Source organism: Ilyonectria robusta (genome assembly GCF_021365365.1).
Source record: "Ilyonectria robusta strain PMI_751 chromosome Unknown BGZ61scaffold_33, whole genome shotgun sequence".
In the NCBI taxonomy this organism is placed as follows: Eukaryota; Fungi; Ascomycota; class Sordariomycetes; order Hypocreales; family Nectriaceae; genus Ilyonectria; species Ilyonectria robusta.
The window spans coordinates 152,592-174,859 of record NW_025764467.1 but is presented as its reverse complement, the minus strand read 5'-3'; the positions used below and the strand labels follow the sequence as shown (position 1 = coordinate 174,859).

General features: G+C 50.5%; 11 protein-coding genes across 11 annotated transcripts; 3 read left to right on the top strand and 8 right to left on the bottom strand.

Moving 5' to 3' along the window:
* Nucleotides 1-616: 616 nt before the first annotated feature.
* Nucleotides 617-1,385, bottom strand: BGZ61DRAFT_499258 (carboxymuconolactone decarboxylase; the record flags this gene model as incomplete). The annotated part of the gene is made up of 3 exons (XM_046251381.1): nt 617-687; nt 780-1,151; nt 1,241-1,385. 3 exons carry the CDS (start codon nt 1,383-1,385, stop codon nt 617-619), a joined length of 588 nt encoding a protein of 195 aa, XP_046096693.1.
* Nucleotides 1,386-1,850: 465 nt separating this feature from the next.
* On the top strand, nt 1,851-2,924 carry BGZ61DRAFT_368002 (Intradiol ring-cleavage dioxygenase; the record flags this gene model as incomplete). Its single annotated transcript, XM_046241849.1, has 2 exons — nt 1,851-2,575; nt 2,651-2,924. The coding sequence occupies 2 exons, from the start codon at nt 1,851-1,853 to the stop codon at nt 2,922-2,924; spliced, it is 999 nt and encodes a 332-aa protein (XP_046096692.1).
* An 860-nt stretch (nt 2,925-3,784) lies between these two features.
* Nucleotides 3,785-6,470, top strand: BGZ61DRAFT_562395 (uncharacterized protein; the record flags this gene model as incomplete). The annotated part of the gene is made up of 3 exons (XM_046255850.1): nt 3,785-4,939; nt 4,996-5,111; nt 5,384-6,470. 3 exons carry the CDS (start codon nt 3,785-3,787, stop codon nt 6,468-6,470), a joined length of 2,358 nt encoding a protein of 785 aa, XP_046096691.1.
* A 560-nt stretch (nt 6,471-7,030) lies between these two features.
* Nucleotides 7,031-8,561, bottom strand: BGZ61DRAFT_368139 (uncharacterized protein; the record flags this gene model as incomplete). The annotated part of the gene is made up of 4 exons (XM_046241865.1): nt 7,031-7,342; nt 7,433-7,895; nt 8,058-8,339; nt 8,428-8,561. Coding segments are annotated over 4 exons (1,191 nt in total), but the record flags the coding sequence as incomplete, so codon positions are not given.
* An 865-nt stretch (nt 8,562-9,426) lies between these two features.
* Nucleotides 9,427-10,641, bottom strand: BGZ61DRAFT_485007 (Alpha/Beta hydrolase protein; the record flags this gene model as incomplete). Its single annotated transcript, XM_046249669.1, has 4 exons — nt 9,427-9,719; nt 9,794-10,061; nt 10,118-10,507; nt 10,591-10,641. 4 exons carry the CDS (start codon nt 10,639-10,641, stop codon nt 9,427-9,429), a joined length of 1,002 nt encoding a protein of 333 aa, XP_046096689.1.
* Nucleotides 10,642-10,978: 337 nt separating this feature from the next.
* BGZ61DRAFT_485006 (uncharacterized protein) lies at nt 10,979-11,746 on the bottom strand (the record flags this gene model as incomplete). The annotated part of the gene is made up of 1 exon (XM_046249668.1): nt 10,979-11,746. One exon carries the CDS (start codon nt 11,744-11,746, stop codon nt 10,979-10,981), a length of 768 nt encoding a protein of 255 aa, XP_046096688.1.
* A 556-nt stretch (nt 11,747-12,302) lies between these two features.
* BGZ61DRAFT_499254 (uncharacterized protein) lies at nt 12,303-13,094 on the bottom strand (the record flags this gene model as incomplete). Its single annotated transcript, XM_046251380.1, has 2 exons — nt 12,303-12,960; nt 13,036-13,094. The coding sequence occupies 2 exons, from the start codon at nt 13,092-13,094 to the stop codon at nt 12,303-12,305; spliced, it is 717 nt and encodes a 238-aa protein (XP_046096687.1).
* Nucleotides 13,095-13,620: 526 nt separating this feature from the next.
* On the top strand, nt 13,621-15,490 carry BGZ61DRAFT_367807 (cytochrome P450; the record flags this gene model as incomplete). Its single annotated transcript, XM_046241828.1, has 5 exons — nt 13,621-13,883; nt 13,997-14,533; nt 14,587-14,925; nt 14,987-15,195; nt 15,255-15,490. 5 exons carry the CDS (start codon nt 13,621-13,623, stop codon nt 15,488-15,490), a joined length of 1,584 nt encoding a protein of 527 aa, XP_046096686.1.
* Nucleotides 15,491-15,591: 101 nt separating this feature from the next.
* On the bottom strand, nt 15,592-16,823 carry BGZ61DRAFT_367749 (chaperonin 10-like protein; the record flags this gene model as incomplete). The annotated part of the gene is made up of 4 exons (XM_046241816.1): nt 15,592-16,269; nt 16,334-16,491; nt 16,570-16,657; nt 16,725-16,823. The coding sequence occupies 4 exons, from the start codon at nt 16,821-16,823 to the stop codon at nt 15,592-15,594; spliced, it is 1,023 nt and encodes a 340-aa protein (XP_046096685.1).
* A 679-nt stretch (nt 16,824-17,502) lies between these two features.
* On the bottom strand, nt 17,503-17,943 carry BGZ61DRAFT_539248 (uncharacterized protein; the record flags this gene model as incomplete). The annotated part of the gene is made up of 1 exon (XM_046254770.1): nt 17,503-17,943. The coding sequence occupies one exon, from the start codon at nt 17,941-17,943 to the stop codon at nt 17,503-17,505; it is 441 nt and encodes a 146-aa protein (XP_046096684.1).
* Nucleotides 17,944-19,207: 1,264 nt separating this feature from the next.
* BGZ61DRAFT_367833 (uncharacterized protein) lies at nt 19,208-20,599 on the bottom strand (the record flags this gene model as incomplete). The annotated part of the gene is made up of 2 exons (XM_046241831.1): nt 19,208-20,026; nt 20,270-20,599. 2 exons carry the CDS (start codon nt 20,597-20,599, stop codon nt 19,208-19,210), a joined length of 1,149 nt encoding a protein of 382 aa, XP_046096683.1.
* Between the last annotated feature and the right edge of the window lie 1,669 nt (nt 20,600-22,268).

Genomic DNA, 22,268 nt, shown 5'->3' with positions numbered 1-22,268 from the left:
TGGGAATTGCGGAACACCTCTTCAGGTTAGCTGCATAATAAGAGCCTGCAAGCTGCTGCGGACCGGATTACTTCGTACAGAGGAACTGTCTTGTTTAGCCTGATGCTATGAAGTGGATTGACAGGCTCCCCGTGTTCCCCACTTCCCGACTTTTGTTAGGCTTTTCCATCCGGTCTGCAGGGTATTGTCGTGGTGGGGCATCACGCCGGCATGCCGATATTGCGCATGTGTAGGTATACGTATGTGTATTTTTCGATCGAGCTGCCATAATGCCCGGAGAGTCTCGTATTGAGGCACTGCCGATATTGCGTCATCTCTTTCTTCCAAACCTCGAGGTAGGCCCTCTTCTTCCAGGCCAGGAAACCCGGCATCATGTGAAAAAAAAAATAGAAGATATAAAATGGAGTATAAGAGGAGTACATAAACCCACAACTATCAACTTCAGTCACATAAGCCTTTGAAATACTTTGAGTACATGAATGTGTCATCAACTACAATGTTTACATTTACCGGAAATTTGTACCGTCGAGATTTAGATGCTAGCGCTAGGATCGTATATACAAACTGCTGCAACAGCAGAATTCAATCTCCCAAGCCAAATGTTGGGGCATTTGTGCTAATAATATTGTCGTATCTCATCGGGCACCTCGCCGTTCTTTTCGCCAATGTCCAGAGCAACTAGAAAGCCTGTCGTCACCACCACCCATACGAGGTTAGTAAATATGTTGGGATATGAGCGTGCCAGGCGCCAGGAATCGAGTACAAGGATTCGCACTCACGGCTGGCAAAGTTGTAGCTCGACACAGTAGCTGTCAATTCGACGATTTCTTGATTCGAAAAGTGGCACACAGTTCGGAGCTTGTTGAAGCAGTCGTCGGACGGGTTGATGTTCGTCGTCATCTCGTCAGCAAACGTGAGGACGGCCCACTCGACTTCGTTCAACTCTCTAGGCTGAATCGGCTTTGGATTCGCTACAGTCTTCATCTTGTTTGGATTCTGTTTGAAGGCTTCGGTCTCGCGGAGCAGGGGCGCATGCCAACCCCATTCGTACCACGCCTTGTTCAGCACCGCTGTCCGGACGATAGCGAGCTCTCGTAGGTGGTCGGGCAGGCTTGACTTGTTTCGGATAGCAGAGAAGAGAACGTCCCAGCCTGGGCGAGGCGGGCGCGAGTTAGCGGCCAAATATCTGTACAAGTAGGATAATAAAGAATCTTCTGGCATTTCGGATCATTGCGCTCACCGTTGGCTATTTCAGGTGCGTGCAGGAGAACAAGATCCAAGGGGAGCAATCCATCATCGGCTCGCCGCGTAGCAATGCGCTGGGCGATCTGCTGATCAGTCTCTGAGAGACCTCTGGGAGGGTTGGGTAGGTAAGGGACTCTCATTATGGGATAGTACCAATCAATACCTAACTTGGATCGGGTGACGAGCAGTACCAAGTCTCTACGGAAAAGACGGTCTTGATATTAGGTTCTCCCCTGCGTTATGCCAAGGGCTGTGGCAGGGTAGTTGAAGTCTCTCCACCTCGGATGTGATGAACGCCGAAGGTGCCGAACCCATGTTGCCTCCCCCCCGGCATGGTAGCTCGGGGAGTCAAAGCCCCGGGAGAGTGGGGCCGAGCGGAGTTGTTTGGTCTGTCAAATGCACATCTCTGAAGAGCGTGTAGCTACTGGCGGCCGTACAAGCATCGGTATCGGAACTCGGATGGGGATCCTGTGATCTGAGTACATGATGGCCATCTTCGCGCTCAAGACTTGGTCCTGGTCACAGAATGAGCTACCAACCTTCTCGTAAGGCATCCAGAAGAACAAAAGAACGAGAAGCACTGCAAAATCTCCTGAGTCCTCTCGATGGCCACGGCAAAGAACGGAACCCCTCAGGGTAGAGGAATTGACTTGTCAGACGACAACATCACCCAGGCGGTGATCAGCATCAATGCAGGCAACCCTGATCCCAGATTCAAGTTTGTCATGGAGCGGCTGGTGACGCACCTGCACGAGTTCACCCGTGAAACACGCCTGAGCACCAAAGAATGGATGGCAGCCATTCAGTTCCTGACGGCCACGGGGCAGACATGCACCAACTTGAGGCAGGAATTTGTGTTACTGTCTGATGTGCTGGGTCTCAGCCTACTCGTAGACAGTATGGACCATCCGAAGCCTCCCGAGAGCACCGTCGGCACACTTCTGGGGCCGTTCCATACGGACGATGCGAACCCTGTCGCCCACGGCACTCAAATCAGCAACGACGCTGATGGCGAGCAGCTGCTCGTCCTCTGCACCGTTAAGGACACACAGGGGAAGCCTATCCAGGGAGTAGTCATCGACGTCTGGGAGACGGATTCGACAGGACAATACGACACTCAGTACAACGACCGGACCGGCCCCGACGGCCGCGCTCTACTGAAAACAGATGCTGAGGGTATCTTCTGGTTCAACGGCATCGTGCCTGTGCCCTACCCGATCCCTGGAGATGGACCCGTCGGGAAGCTCCTCAAGCGTTTAAATCGACACAACATGCGGCCAGGCCACATGCACTTCAAGTTTGACAAGGATGGCTATGATCCGTTGATAACGTAAGTGCACCACCTCTTCACAAGGGAAATTGCGAGTCTTCCAGGGGGGATAACTGACAGCTGTTGACTACGAAGCGCTCTCTACCTTCGAGGCGACCCATACGAAAATTCCGACGCCGTCTTCGGCGTCAAGACACCGTTGGTCGTTGATATCCACCAAGTGAACGAAGCAATAGCGGCAAAGCACAACGTTCCCGAGGGAACGAAGCTCTTGACGTATGATTTCGTCCTCGTAACAGAGGAAGAGACGAATGTGCTGCGCTCGGAGAGGAGCAAGGAGGCCTTGAAAAAGTTGGGACGGCCCATCCAGATTGTCCAAGGACTTCCTATTGGGCTTGCGGAAGAGTAAAGGGCTGTAGATGCGACAGATACAAGTGCCGACGGTGGATGTGGTTCTCCAACCATATGAAGCAAGCATTTATTCAAGAATCATGACGCACAGTTTAAAATACACCTGACTTCATAATTTGACATAAAATACATAAAGTAGAAGCCGGTTTCTCTATTGCTCTTCCCTTTCATCTTGAAAGCGGGGATCCTCGGATGCTGTTCCGGTGGGGGTGGAGGAGGTGACATGGGCGCTTCGGGATCAATTACTCACCGGCGCTTACTTGATTAGATACTAGAGTCACTTAACTAGCAACTCGAGGCTTCAATAAATGAAACAAAAAGACTTTCTCACTTGGTAGTACGGAATCCAGGGTTGCGGGATCCCCACACTCCCCTAACGCCCGACTTATTACAAGGCCAGGGTTCCGTCTCGATCTTGATCTTGATCCTTCTCCAAACGCTCTCTCGTACTCTCTTGATTATTCCACCCCCCCAAGACGGTGCTTCAGTCCTCTCACCGCATCACATCGGAACAGAAAGGAAGTCACCATGATTGCGCCAGCTTCCCTGCCGCAGAACCCAACCGGCCACACAAGTGAGTCTCGAGGGTCCTCTTGCCGGGCCAACCGAAAGAACGCCAAATTTCTAGGTCTTGACTCTGACTAAAAATCTTTCTACAGGCGAGGGAAATATCGATGCCTCGCCGTGTACCGCCTGTGAAACATGCTGCGCCAAGGCAGGCAGCAATCATGCAAATCATCACAATGCTAAGATCCCAAGGTACGGTTCCCGCTTGACAACGAGGCAGGCGTCTCAGATCATGTTGCGGATCGATATTAATGGTGGGCTGCCAGACATGATAGCTCGAAGCGAAGGGCGATGAATGGATCGACAGCTTTCCACGACGAGCCGCCGGCTCCCAAGCGAAGACAGCTCTCCAACCGAGTTCCCCGAGCTTCTCAGGCTTGCAATTCTTGTGCAGCATCCAAGGTGAGGTGCGATGATTCGACGGCGTGTCGACGCTGTCGCCAAAAGGGCATCGAATGCATCAGATCCCATCCTGCTACTTCAGGTGGAGATGATGGAGACATGGGGATGCTATCCCAGGTTAGTGATTGTGTCCGGAGATCTCTGTCCAACCAAGGGCATCGACGAGATTCAGAAACTGTCCGTCCCCGTCAGCTGCTACCACCGACTTCTCAAGAGATCACATCCATGGAATCGGCCATATGTGGAGAGGACGGTATCAGCACCAGCGGAACAGTAGACAGCCATGGTAGTCACCAGCCCCCGGTTCTCTCGACGTTGCCCGCCATGGACGACCGAGGGTCCATCAGCAACGCCGTATCTCCTCCTATCAACCCAGCACTGGTCTCCGGCAACTACCTGTTTGATAGGCTCTCGCCGCTACACAGTCAATCTGACTTCTTGGGATTCGACCTTGGCCTTGAGGCATCAATGCTATATTCAATGGCACCGCTGCTCGTTCCCGGCTCCAACGCTGACCTTGAACCGGCAGCCATGACGCCCAAGAGCCTCTCTTGTGATGAGTCTGGCGTTTCCGACGAGGCCAACAAGACTTACACTGCCACCCTGGGGAGTTGGAAGCCAGTTCCAGGAGACTATCTTGAAATGGACAGGTGCAACCTCTTCCTATCGGCAGCCCAGGAAGATTCCATGGCTGGGAGAATGGGCTCCTTTGACCCGACTGTCATCAAGCAGCATTTGACCTCGTTCAAGCGAGATCAAATCATGTATCTGATATCTGGCTCCAGCTGTAATCCCAAGCTCATGCCAGCAGCGATGTCCTTTCCTTCGGCCAAGATCCTCGACGAGATGCTTCGGATTGCTCTGACCCGGCAAAGAGACGACATCACCAATATGATTCACCTTCCCACTTTCAATCCATCACATTGTGACATTACGCTTCTTATTGCCTTGATTTGTGCCGGAGCGTCCTTCTCGGCCAACTCCTTAGCTCACAAGTTCGGACTCGCACTGACCGAAGTATTGCGAACCCAAGTGATCAGTTCTGTGAGTATAACCTTCTGTCCGTTGTCGAGCATGGCCGCTGACTGCTGAAACCGCAGGGGGATCGCGAAAATCATTTGACCCGCATATTACCATATGTGCAGGCCTTCGTCCTTGCTTCTGAAGTAGGACTCTGGAGCGGGGATCAGCGCAAGTCCGAGATGTCTGATGTCTTGTCTGCGTTTCCCTCATCGGTACTTCGACCTAAGCTTACGCATCTTCGCAGTTGGGACAATGCTGATCGTAACCTGGCAGATTTTGAGGCATTCCAGGTGGTACTACGGACAGACTTATTCCGTCATTAGTCCCTCCTGGGCAGAATCCGACGACCAGTTGGAGCTGACATGGATGCGTTGGTCCGAACAAGAATCCTTCAAAAGGTGAGAATTCTCGCATGAAACTGGCCCTTAGTGGAATATGTTTGTTGATGTTCCTTGCACATATCAGGACTGTGTACCGCCATTTCACCCAATGTTCACGTCGGTCCGTATTTAGGAACACAACACCTCAAGTCTCCTACCGTGAACTCTCGACACCGATCCCCTGCCATCCCGAGCTCTGGTTTGCATCATCGTCAACAGAGTGGAGATCAAAATATCTACAGCTTCAACCCCAAGGTCACCAACACAGACTCAATCTTGCCCATTGTCTTGCCCGGCCGGCTGTTTTCAAGGCCTTTTCGCCCATGCAAGATCCTGGACTAGCCAATCTGGCCGTCCTTTCATCCATCATGACGATGCTGGTCGAAGACCGTCTCCAGGTCATGGTGTTCAGATCCTTCCCCGATCCGGAAAGGCCTGCCCAAGGCTTCGAAGGAGTTGGCCCCGACCGGCACATCACCAAACTCCTAGACGAGACAAGGGGCTTGTTAGAATCCGATACACCTCCAGCCTGGCCCAACTCGCCTGCCACTACATTTCTGGTAATATTCAACACGTTCCATTCCTCAGCACCCATGTGCTTGATTGAGACTCTATTTGGGAACGAAAAACACAGATCCGCGCGAGAAGCACGCATCGAGCTCAAGGAATGGGTAAAGACCCGATTAGGGAGAAATTCAGTTTGGCAAGCTGCCCAGGTCCTTCGGGCCTCCAGGGCACTACCACCACAAGATCGGACAGACTTTCACGTCTTTGCGGCGTATCAGGCCATCCAGTGCCTCTGGGTATATGGGAACATCCACGAGCGGGGGCTACAAACTCAGAATCTACCTGCACAGGATGGAACAGCGCCAATGCTCCTGCGAGACAACTTACCCGTGATCCGAGTGGATGGAGCCGAGTCGCTCGAGTCCCAGCGTTGGATTAGTCACGGCAAAGGGATTCCGTTCATTCCACGGTCCAGTGAAGAGATAGGAATCCCTTCCGATAGAGCTACGGATCTAATACCCCTTGCTGCTAATCTTGGTGGCGAAGGGAGCCTCACTGAGTCTTTGGTGGGCATGATGAAGCACTGCTTTTCACCCACAGTCACAGGGAAACATTTCCCGATACTTGAGCACGTGTGTCAAATATTAGATGCGCTAGGGCGTTGAGGCAACTTGCAGATTGAACTTACATATTCAATGTATCATGGATAGAAAGACGGCCGGAAAGAGATTGGATGTCCCAATATGAAATGGGAACTGGTAGGGGACATGGCGAATTAATTGCCGGCATAAACCTGAGGTTGGCTTGTCAAATCAGCGTGCCCCAGAGTCATGGCCCCCTAAGGGCATTCCCCCCCTCTCAATTCTCTATAGAAAGATGATTTGTCATTGTGCATTTATCATGTGGGTATCAAGTAGTTCTGGATTCTTTGATGCCATTATTTACCAGGAGATTGATCAATTATTCAGCTATGAACCTGACACCTATTTTCACCTCAAGGACTGAGAGCTCAATTATTTATTGTTTCAGCGTTTCAAATCCTACCACGCGTTTCTCTTCCGCCCAAGATGGATCTCGAGTCATAGTTTGTGTAAAACGAGACAACGTAGTTTTCACAGAGGCTTCATAAAGTGGCCAGAAGCAAGAGATGTTGGCTTTTTAGTAATTATGAACCCGTCTGAACAAAGGCACGAACCACGACAGCGGGACAAACTATGAAACCCTGTTACTGACTGGACAGGGCAGCCTCGGTCATCATGAACTTCTTGAAGAACTCAGGGTCAAATCTGTTCAGGGCGGCGAAATACTCGTCTCTTTCCTTCCTCGCTTCCTCCGTAGCGCCGATCAATCTTCCCCTGTTTGCGATAGAAACTGGGTTGGTCACCTCAAGGAAGACCCTCCTCCTCTCATCGCTATATTCAGCCAGAGCCTTTGTGTAGCTTACCTTGTCTGACAGGACGTCGCTTAGCTTGCGATGGAGCAGGGAGGCATCGAGGAAGCCGGTTGTCAAACCTAGACCTCCGACCGGGTTGTTGAGCTGTCAGCGAGTTAGCCAGTCAACTATGACCTAGGGCCAGCTGAACAAGGTCATAGTCCACATAAAAAAGATGGCTTTGATGGCACATACATGGGCAGCGTCTCCGGCTAATGCTACCCTACCCTTGACAAAGGTACCTGCACACCTCTGGTGGATTCTGTAGGGGCTCATGGCAAGCACCTTGGCCGTTTCAGTCGGTCCCTTGAACAACAGCTTGAGCCTTTCATAAAGATTCCTCGTCTCCAGTTCTTCGTCCCAGTCGTCTTCTTTGCCTTTGATGAGCCGTTCACCACTGGCTACACGCCAAATCGTCCCCTTCCCAGAGTACACGACGACTCCCCAGTGCTCTGGGTCAACGATGAAGTTGGCAGCGCCCCATCCGTTGTACTTCTCCACGTCATAGTCAACATTTACAGCGACCATGCGGAAATCTTCCCAGGTATAGCCCTCGAAGGGGATATCGAGTTGCTTACGGACAGTAGATCTACCTCCGTCCGCACCGATGAGAAACTTGGACAGATGCTCTCGCTCTGTGCGCTTGTTAGATAAGACCCTGTGATGCCGAAAACAATGAGGTGGCAAGTGAAATTGTGGCACTGGTCAGGGTAAATTCAAAGCAGAACAGCAAAGGGCCAGCCAAAGGCAAGGGGAAGGGAACTTGTTAAGAGTGGAAAGGAGACGCTTACCATTGTGCCCTTCCTCTTCAACCCAGCACCTCACACCGTCAGCGGTCTCCTCAAAACGGTTCACCTTTGTGGAGAAGTGAACCTTGACCGAGCTCAGCTTCTCCAACTGTCCGAGGATGACGGCTGCAAGTTCATGCTGTCCCATAGTGAGGGCCACGACCTCGCCTCCCGGAGGTGGAGGCATAGAGGCCAAGACGCTTCCATCCTCACGCCGCCTCCACTGTTGGCCTGTCTTATTTACGGCACCGGCTTTGAGGACGTGCTTGTATATCTCCGACTTTCGGAAGTCGTTCAAAGTGGGAGCCAGGTAGCTGAGCGTCAAGGAGGATTTGTTAACTCTGGTATGACTCAAAACACGGGACCCCAGGTCTCTGTAGTTATCCTCGTTTCCAAACTCACACAATTGCTCTCGGCGACTCAATCGCCTTGGGTTCCTGATCGTACACATGGACCGTGACGCCGTCTCTGCCGAGCAGATAGGCAAGATACAGGCCAACAGGGCCAGCGCCTACGATGGTGATGGTGGACTCGCTTGCAGTAGACTAAATGATGGTAAGGGTCGTGAGCAAGTGTCACTTCACTCTGGTGGTGGCTCAAGGCAGCGGCGGGAGAATTACCATGGTTCAGAATTCAAGGCTCGATGGACGGTATTGTTACACCAGCACAAGGGGTTTCAAGTGAGGATTGAAGACGAAAGAGATAGGATGCAACACTCAAAGAAACCCATTTACAAACAAGGTCAAGAATCCAATCAAATAGCACCCAGATCTAGCGGGCCCGCTCGGTTCATGGTGGTCCATAGTGGAGGAGTAATCCCAGAGCCGAGCATGTCCCAAGAGAGTTACGGGGACGGCACATCGGGGACGGGGAAGTGACCACTACGGATGAAGAGGAGCAAAGCAGGGCATTGAGGTACCGAAGCCCCGAGTCGTGATCTAGTTGGCCGCCGTCAAGAAAGTGGCTAGCCTAGATGCTGCTAGTTTGCTAATTGCCCCGGTTTGCGTCCTCCACTCGATGGGAAATCCGGCGAAGCGGGGGAATAACCTCCCCGAACTATTCAAAAAGCTCGGGGGATGCCGATCTGAGCAATTTCGGCCCCTCTCAGCTCGGGCAAGACAGCAGCTCCTCCGGTTCCCCGTCTCCTCAGACCGCAGACTGTCACCGACCGCCGACGAGCAAATGAATACGCTACCGGTACCTATTGTACCGAGTGTCGGGGTGTCAGCTTGTTGAACTTGGTTGCTTAGAGAGGCCACGGATTGAATTGAGCGGCAGCTTGACTAATCTATTTCCTTATCTTTAGATGTTGAAGCCTGTAGGAAAACTATGGATAGTACTCCGCCAAGGCGCCGCCTTCGATGGCGCGCGCCTCAGCCATTTCAATTCTCTCCTCTTTCCTTACTCGGACCGCAAAAGCCATTTGAACCCCGTAGTAGTATCGTCTGTCCACTTCTTGATTGGCTCTTCCAGTGTTGGGAAAAACTCCCAAAAGGCATGAGGCAATCCCGGATAGAAGTCGACCTTGGTAGAAATCTTGTGGTCTTCTCGGAGCTCCCGCTCCAAGATCAGCGCTTCATCTCGGAGTGGGTCTAGGCCACACACTTGGAAGTATACAGGCGGGAGGCCACCAAGACCGTCCGGGTGATTCAGGGGTACGTAGAGAGGTGACGAAAAATCCGGTTTCAAGGCGTCTACGAAGTGTAGTTAGTTGGTTAGCTATTGGCCAAAGAATCTGGAAAATGCAGCGGTCCGGGCCATGACGCACCCATAAAAACGACCACTAGTTCGTCGGGAGGCGGAGAAAGCCCGCGGTTCTGTTCTTGACTGAGGTAGTCGTTGGCATATTTTGGCTGAAGAACGTGAGAAGGGCACAGAGGAGGAACACTGAGGAACAGGCCAGTGATAGGAACCGGGTTGCCTGCGTCGCGGTTCTCGTAGCCCACTATACAAGCCAAATTCGCACCCGCAGAGACGCCTCCCACGATGAGACCGGCGGCATGGTCTGCGCCGAGAGAGGCGGCGTTCCGGTAGCCCTATTCACGGATGAGGATTCTGTGTCTCAGGGGACAGTGGAAAACAGAAATCATACCCATTTCGTGGCATCCCACGCATCGTTGACGCCAGTTGGAAAGGGAGCCTCGGGTGCCAGGCGATATCCCACGCTGAGAATTACGATGCCCAACTCGGACGCGAGCTTAGAGTGAAGTTGAATGTCATCCGTGTGTTCGCCGAGACAAAAGCCACCCCCGTGAAACATGACGACAAGAGGCAGAGGGCCGTTGGCCTTGACGGGCGCAACGGCTTGGGCTGGTATCTCGGTACCATCTCGTACGGGGATCTTGATATCATCAATCTTCACAGGGAACACCTCGGTAACAGGACCTGCAGATGCATCTCTTTGCTTTATTCCTCCGGCTTGGCCAAGGCGTAGAAGCGATATGTCCTTGGGAGGCAGAGGCGGAGGGCCAGCCTGGAGGAGCTATTGATGGGGAGATTGTCAGAATATGTCATGGGAAATCGCATCATCGCTCGGAGGCTTGTCCGGGTTGGATAGTGTGCTACCTTGAGGTACTCGGGATGAGGCTCATTCTGTTTTCCGAGAAAAGCAGCCATTGTGTACGTGTTGGCTTTCCTGATGCGCCTTGACGAGACAGACCAAGGTGGCAGCAAGGAATTAAGATGGTACGCGGATGGAAGATGAGGGTGATTGATATCGTTGCGTGGCTGACACCCAGTTGTAAAGCACAAGATTTGACGGAAGCCTTTATTGGAGTGGAATGGATGAATACAAGGTCTCGCCTACATTTATAAACGTCTTTTGAACCAGCCGCAACTTGGGTAGCATCGCGTCTTTATCCTAGAGCCGAGCTCCGGTGGAGAATACGAAGCTATCACAGCTCGGCATCCCGACCCGGCAAACCGCTCTCAACATCCCCGTGAACAATGATCCTTAATCCTTGCCCCAAATCACGTTTGCGATACCCGTCATGATCCATGGCGTCTGTCCGGCCTCGATCCACTGACGGTGCTCGTTGACAAAGTCCGCGGCGTCCTGCGTGTTGTTGAAGACGTATTCCTCTTCGGCCGCGAACTCGTGCCACCGGCCATTGGCAAAGAGCGTTCCGCTGAATTTATCCAACACATCGGCCGGAGTGCGGTCGATGTACTGGCGATAGCGGAGGAGCCTCGTATCGCCCTCCACCAGCTTCTTGCCCGTGCCTAGGCGAGAATCGAGCCATTGTTCAGTCTCGTCGTCTCCCTGGCCCGCGATGGCGCCCTTGCGGTGGAAGACGGTAACTCGCGCCCGGGGATGCGGAACATGGTCGAGTTCCGTCGAGGCATGCTCGGCGTGGACTTGCGAGAGGCCGCCGACCATGTCATCTGTATTGGAGAAGACGTGCTTGCCAGCACTGGCGCGATAGCCCGGGTCAGAAAAGCCCGCAAAGAGGATGTCAATGCTGGACCAGATATGGACCGTCAAGGCCTCCCAGCTGTCCTGGCGTGGCTCATCGCGGAGGGGTTTTCCGGAGACTTCGTAGTCGGGAATGACTTGCTTGTAGTCGACAAACGCAGGGAGCATCTTGTGTAGTTGAATCGACATGTTGGCATGAACAACGGTGTATTCTTGAATGAACTTGTCATGCTCCCAGCCAGGAATCTTTCCCACCGAGATGAACCAAGTCACCGGTCCGGTAACAGTTCTGGACTGAGTCGACATGGTAGGCAATGGGTAGAGGAGATCCGCTGGGTTGGGTGGCTTTGGTGTATAGTATCGTCAAGGTCTAGGGTGGGTTGAAGGCAGGGCTGGCTGAGAACCCAACGAGGCTAAAGGGCGACTATTTATGTTATGCGGTTGCAGCGTCCCTCCAACTTGGGTGCCCCTGTACCAACGAAGTAATGCCTCGCCGGAACCCAATCTTCTGGGGTAGCTTCGGCGTGCAGAGTTGCCACTGCCTCTGTCGTCGGGGAGAGGCATCTCACACTTTCGCGGGTGTGCCCTCGGAGGCGGCTAAGGACTATAGTGGCAGAAGAATAAAGAAATGTTCAACCAACAATACACGCGTCTTTAGTTAGCCAGTCAATTGGTGTGCAGTTCCTCGGGCACATTGTTGTCACTATCAGGTGCAATCCAAGGCTCATGTCTTGCTCAATGTTTATTCAGACTCAAATCACATGGCTCAGGACACGCACCGGTTTGAGCCTTTTGGGCCTCACTGGCTGTCAACAAGAGTCGGATTTTACCATAAACAGTTCATTCTAATATCCTACGCCAATCACGTCATGTAAGAACCACCGCAAACCGGAATGTATTGCCCGTTGATCCAGCCTGCCTTTTCTTCGCACAGCATCGCCACTGCGTATGCAACCTCTTCCGGCGTGCCCAGCCGGCTCTCCACCGGATTCTTCTCCGTCTGCTTCATAATCACGTCGAGAAATTGCGGGGGCGCTGATAGCATCCTCTTCGTGGCGATGGGACCGGGCGCGATAGTGTTGACCGTACAGCCATACTTCCGCGGCAGCTCCTTCGCCCAACATCTCGCGTATGCCTCGATCATGCCCTTGGTGCCGGTGTATATTGTCATATCTGGCTCCGGGGATCGTGTTGAGTCACTTGAGATATTGATGATGCGCGATTGCTGGCGGGAAATGACAGGGAGCGCAGCTCGCGTAAGGAGTAGAGTGCCTCGTCCGTTGAGGGTGACCATGTCATCCCAGTTCTTCAAGACCTGCTGATCGTCAGGACCGTCGATGGGGGTTGGCCAGCAGACGGCGGCGTTGTTGACGAGAATATCAAGCTGGCCAAATGCCTTGACGGTAGCCTCGATGAGCAAACGGGGTCCTTCCAGAGTGGCAAGATCCGCCTCAACAATCCTCGCGTTGTCACTATCGAGCAACGAAGACATAACTGCCTCCGCGGCTTCCTTCTCTCCGCTGAAAGGATAGTTGATGACTACTGATGCGCCCCTCGAGGACAGTTCCTGGGCGATGGCGGCTCCAATTCCTGACGAGGAACCGCTGACCACGGCGACCTTGCCTTGGAGTGTCTTAGGTTGCGGGCTAGTCATTACGAGAACCAAGTTTTGCATTCACTATTGGGAGAATGTTGAGTGGCGGTTGCTGAAGTTGATTATCAATTGAAGGCGTAGGGTGTATACTAAATGGATGGTGTGAGGGCCTCCATCTCCCGGCTCCCCACCCGGAGCATGCCTCGGTAGGCTTTGGAACTCTTCTGCTGGCCCCGAGCGGGCCAATTTCCCAGCCCAAAATCCTCTTCGCGGTAGCATCAGTCGAAAGGTCATCCTTCGGGGGGGAGAAGCCGGCTCATATGCCATTCGGGGCCACGTTCGGGAAGCCGAATGTCTGTCTCCACCAGGATCGGGCTTGTGGACACACCATCAGGGAATGGGAGCGTGGCACTCGTCCATCAAATCACCAGGTATGCTTGGACGTGGAGGTTTGTAATGCCTCGATGCTACTTATACAACTGATGGAGATGTCTTGTCCAGTTCTTTTGTCTTCATCCGACAGCAAACCTGGCTGGTTTGTCATCTTCTTTTTGAAAGATTTACTCGGCTGGAATCTAAAAGAAATATGGGCCTTCCCACGGTTCGCGTCGGCGACATCCGGCCATGGTTCAATCGGGATGCGGGAGACGTCGACCGTCGGCTTTTGCTGATCGGGTTAGGTCTCGTCGCTTGGGCTGTTTGGGCCGCCTCCACCAGTTTCTTGCACCAGTCCAAATACATACTTCCTAATCCTATCCCTGGAGTGCCTTTCTTTGGGAACAGCTTCCAGATGCCTTTGGAGGGGCAGGGTCCCTTTGCGACCAAGCTCGCCGAGAAGACGGGAGAGATGTACGCCCACCCCATTTCTCTACTCCCTCCCCATGATAACAACACCATTACCTCTCTATTTTACTGGTCACCCACTAGTCTCACGTCAATCAAAGCTAACATGTAGCTTCGAGGTATACTATGAAATTCGGCAGAGCCACATGGGTTTTTCTCAACTCTCGGCGAGTAGTCACCGAGTTGCTGGACAAACGAGCGGCGATATACTCTTGCCGCCAAAATCTACCCATGGCGAACGAGATCATTTCGGCTCACAAGAGGCTTCTCCTCATGCCTTACGGTGCACCCTGGCGGAAGCAGAGAAAGGCCATGCACCAGATTCTCAACAATACCAAGCAGACCATGTTTCTACCGTATCAAGACGTCGAGTCGCGCGCTCTCCTCCATCATTACATGAACCAGCCGGAACGGTGGTGGGAGGCCAATGCCCGTTTCTCAAACTCCGTCATCATGAGTGTCACTTACGGAGTACGATCAGACCTGGGCGATCCTGATTTGGCCAACTTGGTTCGAAACGCAGAGCAGTTTGTCCCTTACCTGTTTCCCGGGCAGTGTTTGATTGACATCTTCCCATGGCTCCTCAAGGCGCCCATCCCGGCATCGTGGCAACCCTGGCGTTGGTGGGGAACTCGTCTTCAACATGCCACAAGAAAGTAAGAAGCTCCAGTCCCTGCTTGACCCAGCATTCCCAAGTTAACCTTTGCAGCGCATATAAGAAGCTGTTCGATGATCTATTAGAGAGACGGAAGCTTGGGACCCAAAAGCCGTGCTTCATGACGGAATTGTTGGACAGCAACAAGGACGATTTCGAAGCCGAGGAGTGCTACTACATTTGCGGAACTCTGATTGAAGCAGGATCCGACACCACCCGTCTAACCCTTAACGTGGCCTTGGCAGCCGCGGTACTGCAGCCTGACTGGGTTGAAAGAACTAGGAAGCAGCTCGACGAGGCGTGCGGAGCCAACGCTGAACGCCTGCCGAACTTCAGCGATATGGATCAATTGCCATTGATCAAGGGCGTTGCCAAGGAGTCCCTTCGATGGAAGTACGTCTATCACATCTTGCACAGCTTCTCACAATGACTGACCGAGCGCTTCTGCAATCAGGCCTGCCATTGCCGAAACCGGAATTCCCCACGCCTTGACCAAGGACGATGAGTTTGAAGGATACAAGCTCCCTGCCGGAGCAGTTGTAACATACAACCACTGGGCAATCTCTCACTTGGACTATGAAGATCCGGAACGATTTTACCCCGAAAGATTCCTCGACGAAGATCTGAACGCACCTACAAAGGGACACTTGGGTTTCGGCTCTGGTAAGCTTCGCGATGTCCTCACACGATGTGGATCAAAGACTGACAAATTATTTCCACAGGCCGAAGAGTGTGCGTCGGCAACACCGTTGCTTGGCACAACCTCCTCATTTCCCTGAGCAGGATGCTGTATTGCTTCGACTTTAAGGGCGACCCGAACGCACCTATCAACGCAGCCGTGAGGATTGACAGCGTGTTCACCAAAGCTCCTTTTAGTATCTCCATCCAACCTAGGAGTGAAGCTCACCGTCTTCTTATTCAGCGAGAATGTGCCGATGCTGCCAAAATGGAGAATTAGAAACTCAATGGTGTAGGGCTTACTATTGCCATTGATAAAGGGGCTGTGTCAGACCGTTATAAGCCACTCCTCTCTTAGTAAATAGCTCGAAAGCCAGATTGTTAATCTAAGTGAGGCAGTATAATGAGCCTTTTGCCGCTCACCTTCCCCTGCTGCAGAAGCCCCCAAGCCTCGACGACTTTCGATAAACCACCTTTGACCTCGAGTGGAATCGTCTTGAGACTGTTGGCAGCAAACGCATTCTCCAAGAAGCTCCACCAAACCCATTCCGTGAATTCCTTCTTCCCAGGCTCGAGATAGTCGTCCAGAAACTGCTGGAACGAGCCCGTCACGCCATTGGGTAGCTTCACTCCGGGGCGTACACCCATAGTAGACAGGAAGTGTCCACCACCCTGAGCAGCCAAGATTTCGCCAATCTTCACTTGATCGTCCGCCGAGTCTGCGGCACCTAAGACGGCCTTGAACGGGCCCAAAGCCGCAACATCTTCGACGACGGAGGGTGCATCCCGGTCTGCGAAGTGAGCTACACCGACTGTCTTAGCCAGCTCCGCATGACCACCGGAAGCAGTACCGACGACCGTGTAACCAGCAATCTTGGCAATCTGGGCCGCAAAGGCGCCGAAGGAGGATGAAACTCCCCAGATGAGCACCTTTTCGTCCCTTTTAGCAGCTTCAGTTCTTCCAGAGGGTCGCTCAAGGCCTAAGTGGAGGAACAGGGCACTCATTGGCCCGTATGCAGTCGCCAGGGAAGCTGCATCTTCGAAGGGCGTCTCGCTGATCTGTGCCGAGGAAGTATACTTTAGTCTCAAGCCAGAGGGGCGGCCAGGGCTCATGTGAGCTCACCTTTGACGTCAACGCTTGCGGCACGAGGGCAAAACGCTGGTACGCTCCAAACTGGGCGTCGTTACGGAGAACTCCTGTGCTGTTACTGGCAATGCGGTCTCCGGGACCGAAACGAGTGACTCCAGGGCCGACTTTCTCCACGACACCTGACAAGGATACTAAAAATAGACCAACAGTGAGTGGTGTGCCGTGGGAGACATGCAAGAAGTTGGCAGACTAAAAGAATCAATACTAACTGCCTATGATCGTAGGGTACTTCAACGGAATCGGAATAATGCCTGCTTGGATCTTCCACTCCCCTGGCTGGACTGCAACCGCTTTCACCTAAGTCAAGGGTGTCAATGTCAATGCAACTTCACCCAAAAGACCAATAGTTCCGGACTGAACATACTCTCACGAGAAGTTGACCCTCTCCAGGCTCTGGAACCGGCGCTGGGCCGACAAAAGGCACCGTTCCGGGACCGTTAAGCCAAACAGCCTTGTTATCCATTATATCTATACTTTGTCAATGGAAATTCCGCGAATGTGATGAACAAAATATCAATTTTAAACCCTCATTAACCACATCCTATTTGTACACGGTACAATGTGTGCTGCTGAATAATGAAAAACCACATCTGGTGCGCTAAAGGAGCGGGATGGAATCTATTTTGCCTAGAGGGGTAAGCCCAAGGGGGTGTAAGCTTATGCCCCACAAACGATGGTGCTCCCTGGTTTCATGCAGGGATATTCAGGGCCGTGACTGGTTGGTGTTGGAAGATGACAATGTATTACGAAGCCTCAAAGAGATCGATATCATGACATTAGTCAGAGGGTGTCAGAAAACCGCTCTTGGACTAGCCCGGTTCACCCGCGCCTAAGCAATTATCAAGATTATTATCATCATCGCGTTGAACACTATGACTAGAATGGAATTAACTATATGGAATCTAATTATTGTTGGTGTTGTTTTTTAATGTTCAGCTTTGAGTCCGCCCTCTGGGTATGTATATTCGAGCACCTTGACCTCTTGATATAAAACCTATCACAAGCAAATATAATATACTCTAAACTTTAAAATAGACTAGGTATAATTATTAAATAGTTAAAAATTATTTCAATTTCTAGATTTCTTTATATTATGGATTTTGATAATGAGACTTATTTAATCGCTGTATTTATCAAGAGGTTTAACTAGGAAAGTCACTGAGAGCTTCTTCCTTGTTGTAGCCTTCTGTATGCACCAACTCGAGATCTTTCCATGCATCCAAACGACCCTGTATCTTGTACAACCTTGCGAGGCGGTCGAAGAAGTATTCGGGACGCTTAGACTCTGACAAGATCCCCTCGAACTGAAGTCTAGAGTACCGCAATGAAGCTAGCTGGTCGCGTTCTTCGTTCTCTTGACTCTTCAATCGTAATTCAGTGTTGACGTCGAACAGGTACTCCACCAATACTGCGACCCCTCGCGCCCAGATTTCCCAGCTGTGTGAGGCATATTCCTGTGCCTTGCGCCACAGTTCCAAATGCTCGTTTGTGGCAGCCTCCCAATCATGGACTTTGCGTTTCTTGTTGGCCTCTAGGCAGGCCATGTCGAACACTGGCTGAGGGGAAGGCAACTTCTTGGCCATGCTCAACGCCGAGATTATGGTAAGTAAGGCCTCCTGTTCTCACGTGAATCCAAATTCGACGAGCGAACTTGCCATCTCCGTCAAGTTCTGGTTGCACAGGTAGTTGCCGTCTTTATGGGATGATGTGTCACTCGCACGCTGTTGTGTTTTAACTTCGCTGCTGATTGGCGCTGGGAGTGTCTTGGCTGCTGAACATAGGAATGAGAAGAGAAGATCCTTCGCAAGGAGTTTTTCTAAAGGGTCTCGAGACTCAATTCCTAGAGCATAACCATCCTGGTTTGGATCGACACCGCGGGTAATTAATTTGCGCTTTGCAACGGTGTCGCCACTTTGGTCGGGTACTGGGAAAGGACTGCAACCAACCACTCTGATCTGGTCAAACTCCCTGGAATCGGGTTGACTCGTTTGAGGGTCTGAGGACTCTGCAGATGGAGCTTCCATGACATCAAGGACCATTCTCAATCCCTGTGGAGCCCACCACTTTATATCATGAATCAACGTTCCTCTCTGGTTCGCTTCCCTCGGTCCGATGAGTCTGATGCTTGGATGAGGGACCTGCTTGCGGCGCCAGTTGCTGCCTTCTGCATCTTTCGTGCTCAGTTGCTGCTTTGTGACCGTGTACAGCCAGAGTGATAGAGCTGCATCAAAGTCCCCTTCGACTACCTTCCAAGTGTCCTTGTCCTTGTCGTGAGATAAGACAAATTTGGCTCTCGACAGGTTATGTTTGGAGGAGCCTGGCAAACGGTATGAGACGTTAAGCAACCATGTCAGCTCCGATTTCCCTTGCACCTTGCCGCTCGGGAATAGTGCTTTCATCATTTTTTCGATCGCCAATGCAAGACTGACGGCCTGCTCGCTCGCCGGCCCCTTGAACTTGACCAGGTCACAGAGCTCCCTTCGAGCTTTCATTACCCGTTGAGGAACTGATTTGACTGGAAGATTCCCGCAAAAAAGCGGTCTGTAATTCGTTACCGGTGTGACGATAGTCCATATTCCCGTTTGGTGCTGCATTTCTTTGTCTTCGCTTGACGGCTCTGTCTTCGTCCTTGGGGGTGGGTTGCTCGTGCCTTGCTGATTTTGCCGTGGTGATACCTGAGGGGGAGTCGTTTCCATAGTTACCCCTGACTGGCTGCCTGTTGAGTGCTCCGGTGGCGAGTTTGTCCTGGGCGGGTTTGAAGAGGATTTCACGTCTTGCTGACCTGATGGTGGTGGTATCTCTGACTGGCTAGATGCTGGTGATGCTGTTTCTGGAAACTTAGGAGGCTTATTTCCAATGGGAAAGTAATAACTCACTTGGATTACATCGAGCAACGAGTTTCCAGGCCAACCAATCGAGCTCAAAGTCGGGTGATAGCTTTGGTATCTTTGAGTTGTCTAGGCCTGTTGCAAACCCTGGCCGTACCAATGCTCGAAGTATCGTCATCAGTCCGACCGCTCCAAGTTGAGCCAGTGTCGCATATGAATTCATCTTTCTCAGACCGATGAACTGTAAGATGAAGCCGACAATGGCGAAAATGACACCGGATATGGTCTCCACTTGTAGGGTCAGCTTCGGAAGGTCAAACCATTTTCTTTCCGACTTTCCTTCCTGCTTGATTTCCCCATTCTTGATTTCCCCTATCGTTTCCTTAGCATTTTTTCGGCGAGACATGGTAACTGTCTTGATCTTGTGGGAAGTGGATATTGCATATGACTCGGAATCCTGATCACTGACTCTCCCCTTTCTTTGGAGCCAGTACATCTGGATGCTGTATTGTTCGCCAACCCCATAGGACTCTTCTCCGCTTTTTTTGTCGACGACGCGGGCACACAAGAACAAGCCGAGCACGAGAGACATGGTACCAGAGAAGGTCAATGGAAATGCGTAGTTGGCGGCAGCCGTGTTGTCCTTTTGGAAATGGCCCCGAGCTTTGCGTTGATAAGACATGATGCCAAAGAAAACCAAGACACCGACTTGCAACAATACCCCGATCGCTGCAACGATCCGAATCCTGACGCGACTGTTGTCTTGCAGGTTCAGGGCTATGTTCGGGGCATCCTCCGTCTTTTGTCGGATGACGGTAATGACGTTGGAGGGGCCTGCCTTGGGTTCCGAATTTCGCGAGGTATTGGATGCAACTGGTTGAGACGTTTGCTGCTCAATGTCGCTGAGATTCTTCTGCATACCTAACTCATAAAATTTAAATAAGGGCGTGATCAATGGAAACTAGAGCAGCTACTCACCTGGTCGAGGGTCTAGGGAAGAAAGGATTCGAGAGATTCTTCCAACTGGTGTATCTTCAGGAGGCTGGATGGGTGCCAATTGTTTCAAGCGCCCCTGCTTAACCGCTTCATCAAGAGACATGAACTCCAACTTGAGCTCTTTCAGGTGCTCGGAATTTTCTGGAGTAAGATAGATGAACTCCCAAACAGGGGCCTCGCCTTGGCACCGCACAATACTTTCACCATTGTAAAGCTCGCCCACTTCTCTCGATGTTGAAGACATCAATTCCATCTCAGCGACTGCCGTGTTCTCTCTTGCTCGACCGACCACGGCCTTGAGAAGCATCGGACCACCCACCCGGATTGCGCTGACAACTATAGTGATGATGCCCAATGGAGCCATTGCTAGGGCCACCCAGTCCTCCCAACCGAGAGATTGTGTCATGAACTGCATCGTAACGCGTTCGCCAAACAGCGCAAGGATTCTAGGTATTCAAAATCAGCCTTCTTGGGTCGACATAGGATCGGGCAGACCGTACGGGGCAAGATCAGAGAGGAGATTATTTGTAAAGTCGTCCAATGAATCCGCATGAGCAGAACCCACAAGGAAGGAGAGGAGCCAAAGGATGCATGCTTGATTGCTGCGCATGTCGAATGTAGGAAATTGGTGAAACGGAAATGTAAACGGGTTCAACTGGGGGAAGCTGATTCGTATGGCATGCATGTTTCATCTTCCCCAGAGAAAGCACAGAGATATATAAGTTTACCAGTTGATCACTTTCCTTCCTCCGACTCCAAACTCCGCCTGGTGTAACACAATGTGGTGGGCTGTATGGCATTTCAACTGTGGCATATGCATTCATGCCAAACATAAGCAGGAATCACGTCGGGAACCATTTGGCGCCTCTTAATTGGCTTGTTGCTTTGTGCAATTCATCTGCATCCCGCTTTACTAACCCAATCGAGGTCAATCTCCATCACAAGGACAAATCTTTGGCACTCGCTGTCCGCCAGCCGTGACCTATGCTTCTCGTCCCGTTCAGCAATTCGCCCACCATCGCAGGTGGCTGCACCTGTGTCTGAAGCTGGGATAGAGACTCTACTGGGAGATCTGCTGTGTTCTGGGTGCACTAGATGCACATTCTACCAATCTATTCTCCGTATACAAGCAGGGCTCGGATATGCCGGCAAATGCCGCATGCAGGCTTCGCTTGGCGAGCGCTCCTACATAAACGGATCCAGGCGGACAATACCACGTTCGGGGCGGAGGCAGCAAAGGGATTTTGTACGATACAGATGGATCGACAATATAAAAGAAATAAGTAAGTATAAGAACATAGCACGAATCTAAATTCTATTTACTCTCTTAAAATAAGTAAGTTACTGAGATAGAATTGAAAAATAGAATTTAAATTAAAATATTTTATTAATATTAAAATATATTTATTAATTTAAAGATATTACAGAAATTACTATATAATCTCTATTTTAATTATAAATTTAAATTAAAAAAGATTTTATTATAAATTATAAATAAAATTTCAAAATCTTTTAAATATAATTACAAGTAATATAATTATTAAAATATATAAAAGAAATTAATATATATATATAGTAAGCATTACAGTCAAGTAAGCATTGTACTTTTCCCTTCTATATCTAACTTTATATTTAATTAATTAATTCTCAACCACTTAATATACCTACCTTTAATATTAAAGCTAGAATCCTTCTTACCCTTTAAGCTCTTTAAAATAACCTAAAGCTAAGTATCTAATATGCTGCAGTAACCTATAAGATTTCTAAGTATTACCTATATCGCTAGTAATAAGATATCTAATCTCGATGTAATACTATCTAGAAATTATATTAGCTATTTAATATAGAGGAATAGATTCTTATTTAGTTTATTTTTAATTTAAATTTATAAGGATTTTCCTTTTAATTATATAATATAAAAAAAATAGCTAATTAATTACTTATTAATTATAATATACTATTAATTAGTATATATTAAGCTTATAATTTTATTAAGTAATATTTAGATTTTAAGATATATTTTCTTTATAAATATAATTATTAAAAAACTAAATATAAAAATCTAATTATTATTTATAATTAAT